The sequence below is a fragment of the Symphalangus syndactylus genome, chromosome 1, assembly GCF_028878055.3.
Source record: "Symphalangus syndactylus isolate Jambi chromosome 1, NHGRI_mSymSyn1-v2.1_pri, whole genome shotgun sequence".
Lineage (NCBI taxonomy): Eukaryota > Metazoa > Chordata > Mammalia > Primates > Hylobatidae > Symphalangus > Symphalangus syndactylus.
The window spans coordinates 74,746,969-74,761,366 of NC_072423.2; the positions used below are offsets into that span (position 1 = coordinate 74,746,969).

The 14,398-nt window shown below is 45.8% G+C and overlaps 1 protein-coding gene across 12 annotated transcripts in view; it reads left to right on the plus strand.

Moving 5' to 3' along the window:
- The window catches only part of MTCL1 (microtubule crosslinking factor 1), a 126,047-nt gene that overhangs the window by 79,731 nt on the left and 31,918 nt on the right, over window positions 1-14,398 (plus strand). For 7 of the 12 annotated variants that reach the window (XM_055238189.2, XM_055238214.2, XM_055238143.2 and 4 more), the window contains 4 exons: window positions 133-288; window positions 7,199-7,321; window positions 10,442-10,672; window positions 12,308-12,502. In XM_055238189.2, the coding sequence (XP_055094164.2) occupies window positions 133-288; window positions 7,199-7,321; window positions 10,442-10,672; window positions 12,308-12,502 (705 nt within the window). The remainder of the gene's footprint in view (window positions 1-132; window positions 289-7,198; window positions 7,322-10,441; window positions 10,673-12,307; window positions 12,503-14,398) is intronic. The other 5 variants (XM_055238223.2, XM_055238181.2, XM_055238205.2 and 2 more) reach the window with 2 other exon arrangements.

The window sequence follows — 14,398 nt, forward strand, 5'->3', positions numbered from 1 at the left end:
TCTCCCTTGTCCATTTTTGTTTTCTTTATCCCCCCTCCCTGCCTCCACCCCCTTGTCCTTTGTTTTTTGTTTGTTTGTTTGTTTAAAATTTTAAAAAACAACAACAACAAATCCCTCCCGTGCACCTAACAGTCCAGACTGAGAGAGCAGCTGGAGTGGCAGCTCGGGCCGGCCCGAGGGGACGAGCGGGAGAGCCTGCGCCTCCGAGCCGCGCGGGAGCTGCACCGCCGCGCAGACGGGGACGTCGGGAGCCATGGGCTGGGAGGCCAGACCTGCTTCAGCCTGGAGGTCAGCATGGGCAAGCAATCCCCCCCACCGCCCCCCGCCCCTTTTTCTGTGTGGCTGGCTATGTGACGTTTTCTGTCCCCGACGAGGCCCTGAGGGAACATGGCAGGAGGAGGTGGAACTAGGTGGAACTCACTTGGCAGCAAACCCATTTTGTGGCACTGGGACAGACAGGTGTGCACAGGTGCCTGCGGTGAACTGCTGTGCTTTTCAGACAGAGGGACAGCTCACTGCAGGCACTGTCCACCTCCTGTTTCCGCAGACCGGGAGTGCCTGGAAGTAGGCTGATTGGTGAGTGCGAAGTGGCTTCTTGTCCAATCGCAGAGAAAGAAGGGATGAAAACCCAGCACGGGCTTCCCTGCTCTGGAGGAAACTCTCCTTAGAGTTCCCCTTTTCGGCTCTTTATTGCCTGTGTCTTGTGTGACCATCCCATGGTCTCGAGTGACACTGCCGGCCAGTTGGTAGAATCAGGGAGGCTCACTCCTGACCTGTGGGCACCCTTAGCAGTCTCTGTCACCACAGTAACCCGGTGTACACAAGGCTCCAGCCACCCCAGGGATCATGGTTGGAACTGTTGTCAGCAGCCTGGAAGAGTGAAAGTTCTTAGACGCGGGCCACCCCACCCGGGACAGAAAGGGGATTCCCAAGGAGCTGTTGAATGAGAAAGCACCTTTGAAAGTCCAAATGCTGTGTCAGTGTAAAGTATGATTAGTAATAGAGAATGCAATGTCCTGCCATTGGGGACTGTCAAGGGGGAAAGCGTGTCACAGCTCCCCTAGTCAGGGGCCCGGTTTTCCCTTCCCACTGTAGCTCTTTCTTCTTTGCCATGGGCTGTTTCTGGAACCACAGCTCCAGCTACACAGGGCGGCCCCCTTCCCTTTGATAGCTGGTTTTACAGGAACTGCATCTCCCTTCCTGAGTGTTCCGTCCTTCAAGGTGTGTCACACATAGCTGTGTGCAGTTAGAGCCTGTGTCAGAGAGCTCTCCTCCTGGATTCTTCTTAGGTCCTTAGTGTGTAACCTGGAGCAGTGATAAGTTGTCACCATCATGAATGCATCGCATAGCTTCAGAAACTGGGAGTGATTTGGGAGAGAGAAGCATACTTAGTTGAAGCAAACCAAATACTGAGGAACAATAAAGCTTCACAAGAAGTAGATTAGCAGAGTGAGCTGGTGCCATGTGGCAGCACAGGATGTCCAAACAATGCAGCTCAGAAGGGAACAGCAGGTCTTCAGATGAAGTCTCTCATTCTGCGGGTGAGAAAAATGAGGCCCGAGAAGTGAAGCGGCTTGCCAGTAAACCCTCCTCCTGGTTGGTGGCAGAACTGGGTCTAGAACAGCCTCCAGCCAGCTGCAGCCCCGGCTCCCCAGCACATTCCCGGAGGGGCCTGATCTGTAGTGGTGGGAGGGCTCTGCACTGACCCCTGGGTGCATTTCTAAAGAGTCACTCTAATGAATAATTGTACAGCCGTTGTCTTGCCATGGAATGGCACCTTTTTTAAACATCCATCTAGCTTCTTTTAATTTTGTATATTTTATCAAGAAAGCTAAAAATCTCCATAGTGAAAGGCCAGGTCTAGGGAGCATCATTTCCTAGAAGCGGAAGCAGTATGAATCAGGAGTTTTAAACAAACATCCCTCATTCTGATGTTTTTTATTCACAAAGACATTTCACACAGAAGAGAAAACTCAATTATGCTGCAAACACATCCTATTTTATTTTATTTTTTAATAAGGCATGTTCTGGAGCCACTTTGAATCTCCACAGTGTTTCCTTTTATTAGAGAAGCTGGATGTGGATCTGTCGCAGAGCCTGGGTCGGGAGAGGCCGCCCTGTCCCTGGTGTGAATGTCACTCTGACAGCCTTGTTAGTTTGGTCTTTGAATATGACATTGTGTTAAAGAATTGTACAATGGATAATTCTGGGGAGCAGAACTCTTAAAAGCCTTTTAATGAGAATATCCCTGAATTTGCTGCCAACAATTGCTTTCCCATGAGGCTCTAATGGAAACAGTACACAAAGCTCCCATAAGTCAGCCCAGCAGCCCGGCCAGAGACTCATGCCGACCCCGCGGGAGTAACTGGGGGAAAGACAACATGGACACCTTCATGCAGACTGAGGCAGGGCTGGAGCTGCAGGTCTTGCTGGCAGCTTTCTTTGTTCCCTTCTACATTTCCCTTGAAATAACCACGAATTTTGCCCGAGGCCAACCACGACTATACTTGTGTGGATTCCCTTTAGCTCTCTGCCCGTAGTTCCTCAGGGGTGTGGGAGGGGGCCCAATAGCACACCTAGTATCAGTGGCATCAAAGAAGAAACTTTCCAAATTTAAGCAGAAAGAGGATTCGTTCCTCAAGCTGCACTTACAAAATGCCTCTGTGTCTTCTGCCTTACGGATTTTTATATTTGGGGAAATAGGAAAGAAGATAAGTTATTATTTTGAAAGATTGAGGCATTTTGGCCCGACCAAAACTGTGACTACTACTCATAGTTGTACCAGCAACAGCAGTTGTAACAAAGAGGAGAAAAAGAAGTGCATTCTTACACATGACACATTTTAGCAGATTGCAAATCTGGGCAGTGGAGGAGCCCTGCTGCTCAGACGCCACCATTCACTAAACCTGGGAAAGAGGCGGCCTCTCCAAGGCCAGCATTCTTGCAAACAGCCACAGCCAGAGCAAACTGAAGTCAGAACCCACGGACACCCACTAACACATCAATGCAACCACGCAAAAATGAACTGCTAAAAAAAAAAAAAAAACACACCTCAGGATGAGTGTTTCTGCTGCCTGCTCTTCTCAGGAGATATTAGCGAGATGCTCACACTGTGCACTGGACTCTTCCCTGACTTCGCTTCCTGGGGTTCCCATCAAACATGAGACATTGGCACTTGTTAAGAGAGAGTGGTGTGTAGAATGGTTTGGAATGTGCGAGGCATCTTAAAAATAGTCCTGAATGAGAAGTAGCCATGCACGGACGCTGGTCAGATTTCAGATATAAAGGAGACCAGGCCTGTGCCCAGAGGATTGAGTTTCTGGGTCAGAAATCTCAGAGAGCTCTTCTCCTCAGTGCCTGCTTTTATCCTTCAATCAAGGAAGCACACAAAGCACTCACAATCCCACTTGCCTCAGCTGTGAAATGCCAGCCACAAGGAAGTTACGTGGGGTTTTATGCCAAGTATTTTGCACACGTGTTGGCCTCATGTACTGCTTTTGAAATAAGTGGTTGCAAAACTGGCCAGGACAAAATGGAACCCTCCAGAAAATGAAGCCATGGTCATGGTGATGGAATTGTCCTAATAGAGGAGTAGCATTGCTAGGCACTCTAGTGATGGCTATGAAAAGCCTTCTTTTTCTGTTTGTGTTTGAGATTGTGAAGTTATCTTCTTAGGTGTGGGAAGTAATATATAAGCCACTTTCTCTGGAGTTGGGGAAGTTAGCCTTTGTCAATCAGTGTGGGATGCAGCTCTATTGGGGAAGACATGGGCCGGAGTTTCAGAACACTGATGTGGGAAGAATGGTTACAATTGTCAAGACTAGTGTCTCAGCAGCCTTGGAAACAAGTGAGGGTGGTGTTGGTTTAGATAAGCTGCTTTAATAGCGGCTGATGTATAATCAGAATCCTGATTTTGATGAATTTGATGTATAATCAGAATCCTAGGTACGTGAACAAAGATGTATAATCGGAATCCTAGGTAAGTGAACAAAGAACGGTTTTTTTTAGAATCAAACCTTTGGGGATTGGGTGGTAAAGGGAAATACTTATTTTTTTAGAAGACATTTATGTGTCATGTGAAACTTTTCTCCAAATGTATGTGGTCGTATGCAGTTGTGTGGCAGTAGGATAATTCTAGGCTTTACCTTTTGCCATAGCACGTTTGTATGTTGTTTTTTGTAACATTGGAGTGACGTTGGCATCCCGGCTAGGGGCAGTTGTCCGTGGGAGTTTTAATATTGCATTAGCAAAAATGGACAATAAAGGAAAATGAAACTTCTGATAGATCAGGAGGATCTAAACGTGTCTGCTATTGAGCAGGCAGCAGTCTACAGAGACAACACTGGAGCCATCGTAGGTGAATCTGACTTCCCCGGTGAACAGACTCAAGGACCTCCCTTTCTGTGACTCTTCAAAGGTGTGATTCAAACAGAAGAGCACATTTTAAATCCAATGACACTGAAGTATGAGCTTCATATATTGTTTCAGATAAAAATGGTTTCTTAACATATATATTATTTATTAAAATTAAAACCAAACTAAATAGTTCATGCAATCTATAGAAACTAAACTAATAGATCTTTGCTTTTCTTAAACAATAAGCTTGATTAGGATGTCTGTTTTTACACCTAATAAAACCTTTGGCTAGCACTTAATGCATTAAATAAGGAGTATTTTTACATTTTGAGTTTATAGAGTAACGTGTAGCTGGAAAGTAAAGCTGACAGGAGAGCAGCCTAGGTGACCTGGAAGCAGTCCTGCACAGAACACCTGAGACAGGAGGAAAGCCCCGAGGGCAGGTGTGGCCACTGTTTACCGCTCTATTCGCCATGCTTTAGACAGTGCCTAGCACTGGAGGTGCTCAATAAATATTGAATAAAACACTGCATAAAATACAAAGTATCCTCTTAAATACATTTCTGAATTCCCAGGAAATTTAGGAGAATCTTCAAGAGTTGGAATTGATTTTATAATTGAGACCCAGAAGGCCAGGCACGGTGGCTCACGCCTGTAATCTCAGCACTTTGGGAGGCCAAGGCGGGTGGATCACTTGAGGTCAGGAGTTCGAGACCAGCCTGACCAACATGGTGAAACCCTATCTCTACTAAAAATACAAAAATTAGCTGGGTGTCTTGGTGGGTACCTGTAATCCGAGCTGCTCGGGAGGCTGAGGCAGGAGAATCGCTTGAACCCGGGAGGTGGAGGTTGCAGAGCGAGACCCTGTCTCAAAAAACAAACAAAGAATTGAGAACCAGAGCGGTCTCTGTGGCCCTTGGGTGGGTGGACTAGGGAGATTGTTGCCAGAACTGGTAACTGGGAACCTTGGGGTTTCAGCAGCTCCAAGGGAACAGGAGATGGGGCCTAGGCCGGACATTGCAAGGAAAGAAAGGAAATGAACGAACAAGAGAAGCATCTGCCTGCTGGCCCCAGGGCAGGGGGCAGGGAGGCAGCACCGATACTTGTTTCCCCAGCATGAGCCTCTGGATCAGGAGTGGGAGGGCTAAAGCTGGCCTCACCCAAGGTCAGGCTTTGAATTGATGTTACCAGTTTGGTCCGGGAATCCCCAAAGAAAGGGATTTATGTTATATTGCTAGCTCCAGCAAATAGGAAACCAATCTGGAGGCACATCCTCCACCCAGATCCATACCAGATCCATAGGTAAGTGCCCCTGGGAGATGAAGTCACACAAGCTAATAACGTCCAGCAGGGACAGGAGCTGGCAGACATGGCAAATAGCAGGATTCAACCCTAAGACTGCAGATAATAGGATTATCAGATGGACACTATCAGATAAGTGCATTCACAGTTATTAAAGGCAAGCAAACAGGAGAAGAGTATGTCACCATCATAAAAGACCACACATTTTTTAAATAATAGCACTTTTAGAAATGCAAAATTAGTCATTGAGGTCAATTCAACATGTAGGGAAATGCATCTTTTCAGAGAACCCCAAACAATGCTTAATATGTATAAGAGACTATAATAGTCTCGAACAACTAGCAAATCAAAGAGGCAATTAATGCTCTCAGAAGTTCTTGAGTTTTTTGAAAATAGGATGTTTAAATCTCTAGCTTTCAAAATTTTATGCCGAACTTGGTGAATCCCCAGTGTCTGATTTTCTGTCTCCGTTCTTCTTTCCTTAATAGCCCTTTCTCATATCCCCAGTGCTAAGGGAAGTGCTCTGCTCTTTTATTTTTTGCTTTTTCTGTTCTTGGGGAATGATCTTCACTCTTCACTACCCAGGTACCGATTAGGAGGAGCAAACAGTATCCTCAGGGAGAAGTAGTAGATGAGTTAAAGGGACTCAGAATGAACCAATGAAACCGCACGTATTTTATTGCAACAATCTACTCTAATCCCCAGTTGTATAAATCACCTGTCTTCAAGTAGCATAATCCAGTGGGTAAAATGTCATGCTTACATTTTGATGATGCCTGAGATTTTTAGCATAACAGTGTTTCCATCTCTAAAAAGCACATTTCATGTGCCTGACTCCTCTATCATGGCATTAGAACATAAAAGGTAGACTTTACCAATAAAAATCATGATACAGATTCCACCACCTGTCTTTAAATGTAGTAAGTACATCTTTGTGCAATTCCCCTTAGGCAACATGTGCCATTGGGAGGCCTGAAGCCGTGCATCTCTGCTCATTGATGAACCCCCACTCTATTGCCCTGAGCATCGGGCTTGATAAAGACACCCTCGGTTGAGAAGGAAAAACTGTAATAAGAAAGCACATGAAAAAATTAATTATGCAACTCAGAAAGACCCCATGACTTGGAGAGGGAATCCAAGAAGCTGGCGTGTAATAGGTGGTCATGCTTGCCTCGGTCATAGTCAGCTCTGACCATCCCGGCGTCCAGAAGCCACTGTGCGAGCAAGGACACCTCTGGTGTACTTTGGCTTCCTTCTCGCAGTCTGGTTTGTGGTTATGGTGGTGGGTGAAGCTGCCCACTCCCCTCCTGGGTAAGAGATGGAGGGCAGGTGGAACTGTCCCTCCCCAGGTAACACAGGGAGCTGTGGAGTCTAGAGGGAAGCCCCAGGGGAGCTGCCACAGTCACTCCACTGCTGCAGCGCTCACACATGCTGTGTCGCTCCGTGTGTGTCCCCAGCTTGTGCAGATGTCTGTCCTACGTCGTCACCTCAGGCAGAGTTCTCATTTCCACTAAACCCCTTCCTTTATCCCACCAATCAGCTCAGGGGCCCCCCCGTTTTACCTGAGCAGAGTGTATCCATAGAGGAGCTACAGGGTCAGCTCGTGCAGGCGGCCAGACTGCATCAAGAGGAGACAGAGACATTTACAAACAAGATCCATAAGGTAAATATTTAACACGGATTTCAGCACAACCGCTTTGTGAACTGCTCAGCCCCAAAGGAGAAATGCCACGGTGCATTTTCAAAGAAGGCTGTCTGTTGCGTACAGGCTGCTAGACTCCCGGGCACCTATGGAAAGGTCACCCAGTCAAGCTGTCCCCTCTCAGACACCCCTAAAGATAACTCTACCTTTCTGCTCTGGCACATGCTTTTCAGCATCTACACTGTGGTCTCAGCAAGGTCTTCCTCATACCTAATCTAAACTTTCCTGCAGCAGTACCAGCCTAACATCAAGTAAGGGCCTAAATGCAACTGGACAGAAAAGTGTGTCTGTCACCTCTGCTGATGTTGGGTGAATTTTCCGATACAAAAATCAGCAACCTCACCCTAAACCATTGCCTTCAGAAAACTGCCGCAACTTGAGCTGTGGCCTGATTAACCTCTGTTACTCTCGAATAACCTGGTACCGGCTGATTATCTTTTATCTACAAATCCTTCCCCAGAGTTCCGAGTAGAAGGGATTTGCAGATATGGGCACTCATAGCCCTGGACATCCATGAGAACGGCCCAGTCCCAGCAACCCCAAATCTAATTAAGTTGTGAACAGATACCTAGGTTCAGAATTGCTGAAGCTGCTCTTCCCCCGTGTATTTGTTCTTGAAAGATAGCTGTGTCTTTAAAACAGAAGAAAGCAAAGCAGTTGATCTTGAATAGAGCACGTTGGTGTTTTAAAATGCATATCCTATCCAAATAAGGTCCTGGTGTATCTAAGAACTTACTTTGGCAAGGAATGTGTGCTACACATAAGCCGCCATGTTGACTGAGGCCATGTGATTTAAATGGGTCACAAACTGATTAAGGGAGGGAGCTCTTTCTCTGCACCTTGCAGCTTAGGGAAGGCAGGGCCGAATGCCAAAGATCTAAATACTTTCTGCCAACTTCTACCACTACATGTATGACTCTTTTTAAGTGTTTCATTTAGGGATCAAGTTGCACATCTTACTATCAGAGGAAAATAATTCCATATTACTTGAAAGATAGATTCCTAAGTAATTGAAAAAATTTTTGCATGGCACCAAAAATTGTTTGAAAAGTGAGTTTATCACTGAAGATGCTGCGAGCACAATGTCTGGGGCCCACGTGTTTCTATTATGTGGGTTGATGATGAAGGAGTATTGCGGAAGAGGCTTCGCATGGTAGGAGATGTCCTCCAGGCTTGTTCAGAAGGGAAGGGAAAGTGTCCCCCAAGGTACCCAGGGGGCAGAGGACTGAGCTCTGAGAATTAGGAAGTTCATGGAGCCTTGGAACAGAAGGAGCTGGAAAAGGCAGTGGAGACATGAGGGAGAGAAAAGAAGGCTCTCCAGGAGGGCCTAGGCGCGGTGCTGCAGATGCTGCGTCCCGTGGTGTGGGTCTGGTGTCTCAGCGCCTCTCCACAGCCAGGCGGGGAAGGGTCTCACATTATCTTCACGTTGCCCCTGAGGGCAGTGAAGCTTGCCCAGCATGAGTCAGTTGGCTAAGACATGTAAAAGAAAATAAAACTACAGGACTCTCTAAATTGATTATGTCAAGGGCAAAGTTAAGTCCTGGAGACTGAGTCATGAACATGTTTGCAGTTTTGTTTCTTAGATTATAGATGAACTCTCTTCCTCATTGTTCTTGTTCTGTAAACGACTAAGAGACCAGAGACCAGACCTCCCTTCTTTTTAATTACTGATCTTTGTTATAGATTAACTGCCTCTTTTATTGTCGTGTACCTAACTCAAACCAGATGGTGCAAAAGATCCCATGACCATTACATCTTCAGTGTGAAATGTTAAATACACTTCCCCCACCCGAAAAAGAAAGACCACGTTGATTTATCAATAGGAAATTGTAGATGCTGGGTGTCTGGTATGCTAGGATGCCCTTGTGTCCGCAGGGGAGAATCAGTGGTAGAATGCTGAGGGCTGCTGAGATGATGAATAAAATCGCCTGTTTTCTGTTATTTCAGCCAAAACTACAGTAAAGGTCAGGTATTAGGAGAACGGCCACGCAAGTCGTTGTCTAGACCTGTGGACCTTTCCAGAGCTGCCTCTGACTCTTCAGTGGCCTTTAGTGCATTGGCCTTGGGCAGCTGTGGTTCTATTCCCATGGCCTCTGAGAATTAATCTAGTACTTTAAGGAGAAAAACAAATCCCTTCCTTGGTTTTTGGCATAAGAGGGAGTGTTAAGAGAGGAGAGTTGATAACCTTAAGGCTGGCATTCGAACCTTTTATTGGTCTATGGAACACAAAGCTTTGATCCCATAGTATCACTTTAGCTACTGTAAATATTATTTATAGATGTTATTCTTGTGCCTTATGTGCAAAGTGATGTTTTATTCACACTTTCTAGTATTGATACACAATAATTGTTGCTTGAAAAAGTGTCTATACCGGGGATGTTTAAAAAAATAGGAATTTAATGTGGAGATGCAAGATATTTCTTTTTCAGTGACACTTTTCTTTTCCTAAGAGATATGCACATCTAATAGGAATGTCAAGTCTTTCAGCATGGAAATAGGCTATCAGACTGACTTTTCTGTTTCCTGGCTGTTGTATGCAGTTGAGGCCTCCATATTCGGAAGAATTCCTTCCACCCAGCCTGCTGTGTTCTCCACCAGCTGGGGTTCTCTTCTCTCGGGGCTGTGGGGAGTCAGGGGGCTCAGGAAGTAGAGGGGAAGGATTCCCACTTGTTTTCTTCTTTACGATTGTAATGTGCGTTTGAGTGCCTAGCCCATGTACAGAGGGGAAATGGAATCTGCTTACATGGGATTCAAGTCAGTGGTAAGCCGCACTTCCAAGACACGGTTTTCCTGAAGGAGTTTAGAGACATCTAAAAACACCATGAGAGACTCGGCAATGAAAAATGATCATAATACCTTATTTTGAAATAGCACTTGATTCTGAATCACAAGACTCATGGGGTTTTGTAAACCGGAAACGTCTGAAGCCCTTTATCAAACTAAACTTCTGGGGGCTCCTGTGTTTCACATCTCATATGCAGCATGACAGAGACTGAGTGGCAGTTTGCAGGGACTCTTGGTTTGGTTTGGGTGGCGGATTGGATTAGCCGCTTGTCACACTGTCTCTTTGTTCCATTCAAGATGGAGGAGGAGCACCTCTATGCCTTGAGGTGGAAAGAACTGGAAATGCACAGCCTGGCTTTGCAAAACACCCTCCATGAGCGAACCTGGAGTGATGAGAAGAATCTGATGCAGCAGGAGCTCCGGTCCCTGAAGCAAAACATTTTCCTCTTCTACGTCAAACTCAGGTGGCTGCTGAAACACTGGCGGCAAGGGAAGCAGATGGAGGAGGAAGGAGAGGAGTTCACTGAGGTAACTCCACTGTCGAATTCCTTTCATTTGCATCTGTTTTGTTCTTGACCCCAGTCACTGCTTTCTCCCCACCCACCCTACACACAGTCATGTTCTATTATTTTATTTCTCAGCATTTGATTAACATCTAATATTGCTGCAAAAAAGATGTAGAGCAATTCATACAGACACTTAGATAAGAGAAAATTGAACACAGGTGACTGAAACATCAATCATTTTCCTATACACAAGCAAATATAACAGAAGTAACATTACAGTAGCAAGAGCAGGTATGCAGTGCTAGGCATAAACTTACTGAGAATAGTGCAAGAATGACATGAAGAAAACCACAGACTTCCCTATGAAACCTGCATGATGTTCATGAGTGAGGGCCTGGCAGAGGCAGGTGCTGTTGGTTGCCTACTCAATGTCTACTCTCTCTTTTTTTATTTGTACATATTCATGGGATACAATTGCAGTTTTTCACATGGATATTTTGCATTGTGGTGAAGTCATTATTATTTTAAATTATTTCATCAATTTTGGTCCAAGAAATGGAAATGCGGCAGCTTGTCCAGTTATATATGAAACCAAGAATTCAGTGCTATGCTCTGACCTAGTGTTGAGTGCCCTGGTCCATAACTCCATGCTGTAGCAAAGTTCCGCTCCCATCTCCTTTGCTGCTCATTTATAAAATTCACTGATGTTATCACCCTGAGGTCCTGCACCATCTCATTCAACCTTTGCTGGTTTGTAAAAGCTGGTTTCTAAAATTTTGCTCTTCTTTCTATTTGAGCTTTGTTCCTAGATGTGAAAGCCTGTCCTGCCCACACAGTTTTAAAAGGATCTTTTCTAAGCTTCAGATGAGTCACTTTGCCACCTCTGGAATTTGTATATGTTCTTCCAGTTATGCCTCAATTCCCAGCTTTATAATAGAAACAGAACAGAGATCTTTGCCTTCTGTTTGCTTTTGTATTGATTAAGTCAGAATGACCATTTGCACTGCAGGCTCCTTCCTAGCCTTGCTTCCTGGCGCACCCAGGGCTGGAGCCACTGGTGTTCTGTGTATTCTGTACATCCCCGACCCTGGCTCCTTGGCCAGCTGCTTCGAGGCATTGTGAATAGTTGGTTTCTTTTTAGCTTCCAAAGACCTTTTGTCTGGTTTTCACTCTAGGGAACAGTGTATATAATTTTAAGTTCTCATCCTAGGAATGGGAAAATACAGTGATTCTCTTTCCTCAGACTGAAGAAAGTCTTGAAAAATTAATTCCACCAGCTTCCAACTATCCATGACGTAGAAAACCATTATTAAGCAAAGCCTAGAAATCGTTTTAAAGTTTCCTGTTGATCAGTACTCTGGAGTTCCTCCTCCTTTAACTTATAAAACCATAGCTATTAGCAATACTAATTTAAAAGTAGTAGAATTAAAATTTCTCCCTAATGTCTTCTAATAAGTTGAGCATCCACCCTGTGCTCTTTAAATGCAGCAAGTGCCAATGAGTGAAATGGCCAAAATGAGCATTTTAGGGGTAAGGACTGAGAAGTATAGGCGTTGATAATCCATAAAGTAGATCGTTATCCTCAAACAATGAAAATCAGGCTGTACAGCAAAAGGATTTGGCTGAAGCTGTGATCGTCACCTCCTGCCTGTTTCAGGGTGAGCATCCAGAGACCCTCTCCGGGCTTGGGGAGCTTGGAGTCCAGGGGGGTCACCAGGCGGATGGCCCAGACCATGACAGTGACCGAGGCTGTGGCTTTCCAGTGGGGGAGCGCTCCCCACACTCCCGGGTGCAGATCGGAGACCACAGCTCGCGGCTGCAGACCGCGGACAGGGGACAGCCCCACAAGCAGGTGGGTACCTCGACCCGAGCCCGTCGCCCTGCCCGTACCAGGGAGAGGAGACTCCTAAGCTGCATTTGTGTCATTTTGTTTCCAACGTTGGTGTTCAGGTAGCAGAAAATTCCACCGCCTGACTGTGGTCACCTGTTGTCATTTGTGATGCTGGGTTTTTCCTAGAAATCACCTCATCAAGCCTTTTTCATCTTAATGTCAGTCCACTCTTTCATTTGAGTTGCCATATAAATAAGGACTGTAGTAAGGGCAGATCAATGGTGTGTGTCCCTGCTGGGGCCAGTGAATTTACCCCAGAGGGTCTGCCATTGGCAACATCATTCTTTTGGCAACATAACATACAAGGAGCAAAGGACAAGTTTAAAAAAAAGAAGTCCCCGAACATGGACAAAATATTTCAAGTTCTCTTTGGCCCACTTGAAACACAGTGCTCCCAAATAAAAGTATTTGATGACACTTTGAAAAAAATTAATGTATAAAGAGAGGTGAGACTTCAGTGTTATTAAGTAGCTGTTATTGTTACCAAAGACCACAGAAATAGACTCTACTTAATAAAGCAAAAGATACTACTGATAACATCCAAACTGCTTGCATTTTTATACCAAAATGGCAGTGACGGAGGATTTGGAGTAAGGAGCTCCTGAGCAGCACCCTGTGTTAATGCTCTCTCGCTCTCAGGCTTCTGAGTCCCCTCTAACCCAACTTTATTATGTATTAATAATAATAAAGCTGCTCAGGAGGCTCCTGGAGTGCAGCTGGATGCCCCTGCCCTAGGAGGCCTGCGTTCTGGGCTGAGAGCACAGGGCCAAGTGGTCACGGGGTGCGGCAGTCATATGGGCGTGGCTCTAGCCTCTCAGCCCTAGACACTCTGGGGCACTCCCTCTGCACTGGATGCCACAACTGCTACTCCTCCCTGGCCCGGGCTCCCAAAGCCCAGAGCCCCTGGGAGCTCTAATGGGAGTGGGCTGTCGCCAGAGCGCTGGCTCAGATCCAGATGAGGACAGGCGGCAACCTTCTGAGTGCAGGCTGAGGGGAATTTGGGTTCCCCCTGCTCCCTCTCTATACAATCAGATTTTCACACCTAAACAGCTGTTTCCTATGTACACCCGTCCCCACTTAATTCTCCCTGAATAACATGACTCAAGGAGGAGATGATACTTTCAAAGGAACTCTTATTCACAGCCATCAGAAAGTATGCCATTATGCCAGTGTCCATGGGGAGAATTTAGGTCATGGAATGAGTTTTCCAGCCATAATCTAGTTAGAAATAAAAATGCTACTTTGCAAATAATGCTTTACAATCTACTAATTTTACTTTTTTAAAAGAAATGTTGTGATTCAATCCCATAAAGCATCTGTGCTTACCTCCCATAATATTGCCACTGATGGCCACTGTTCCCACCTCGCCACAAACCTGCTGCATCTAAGAAAACGTTGTTTCCCACGCACTCACGCAGATGCTCTGGACAAGGAGAAAACCTCGCACATCTGGTTTTCTAAACAACAGTCATGGAAAATGTTACTCTCAGGGGGGAAAATAATGTGAAGTCACTCAGCTGGAACCTTACATTCAGCATATTTTCATGTGATTTCTCTTTGCCTCCTGCTTCTTCCAACACTAGTTTTTAACGATTACCCACGAAAGTGGAGATGGACCCATGAGCTTCCACTGCGGGCCGTGTGTGATAGAAGCATGCGGCGGGGTGGGGTCCAGACACACAGACCCAGGTCTGCCAAGTGGGCCAGTGTCCACAGTAGTGAGTAAGGAGCTCACTACTGCATGCACAACACTCTGTCCGTCCAAGGACGGAAGATGGACGAGCTCTACTGTAACGACAGCTGGTTCTCTGGGAGGGAACATTCCCGGTTAGAGGATTTGCCTCTCTGTGACTGGCA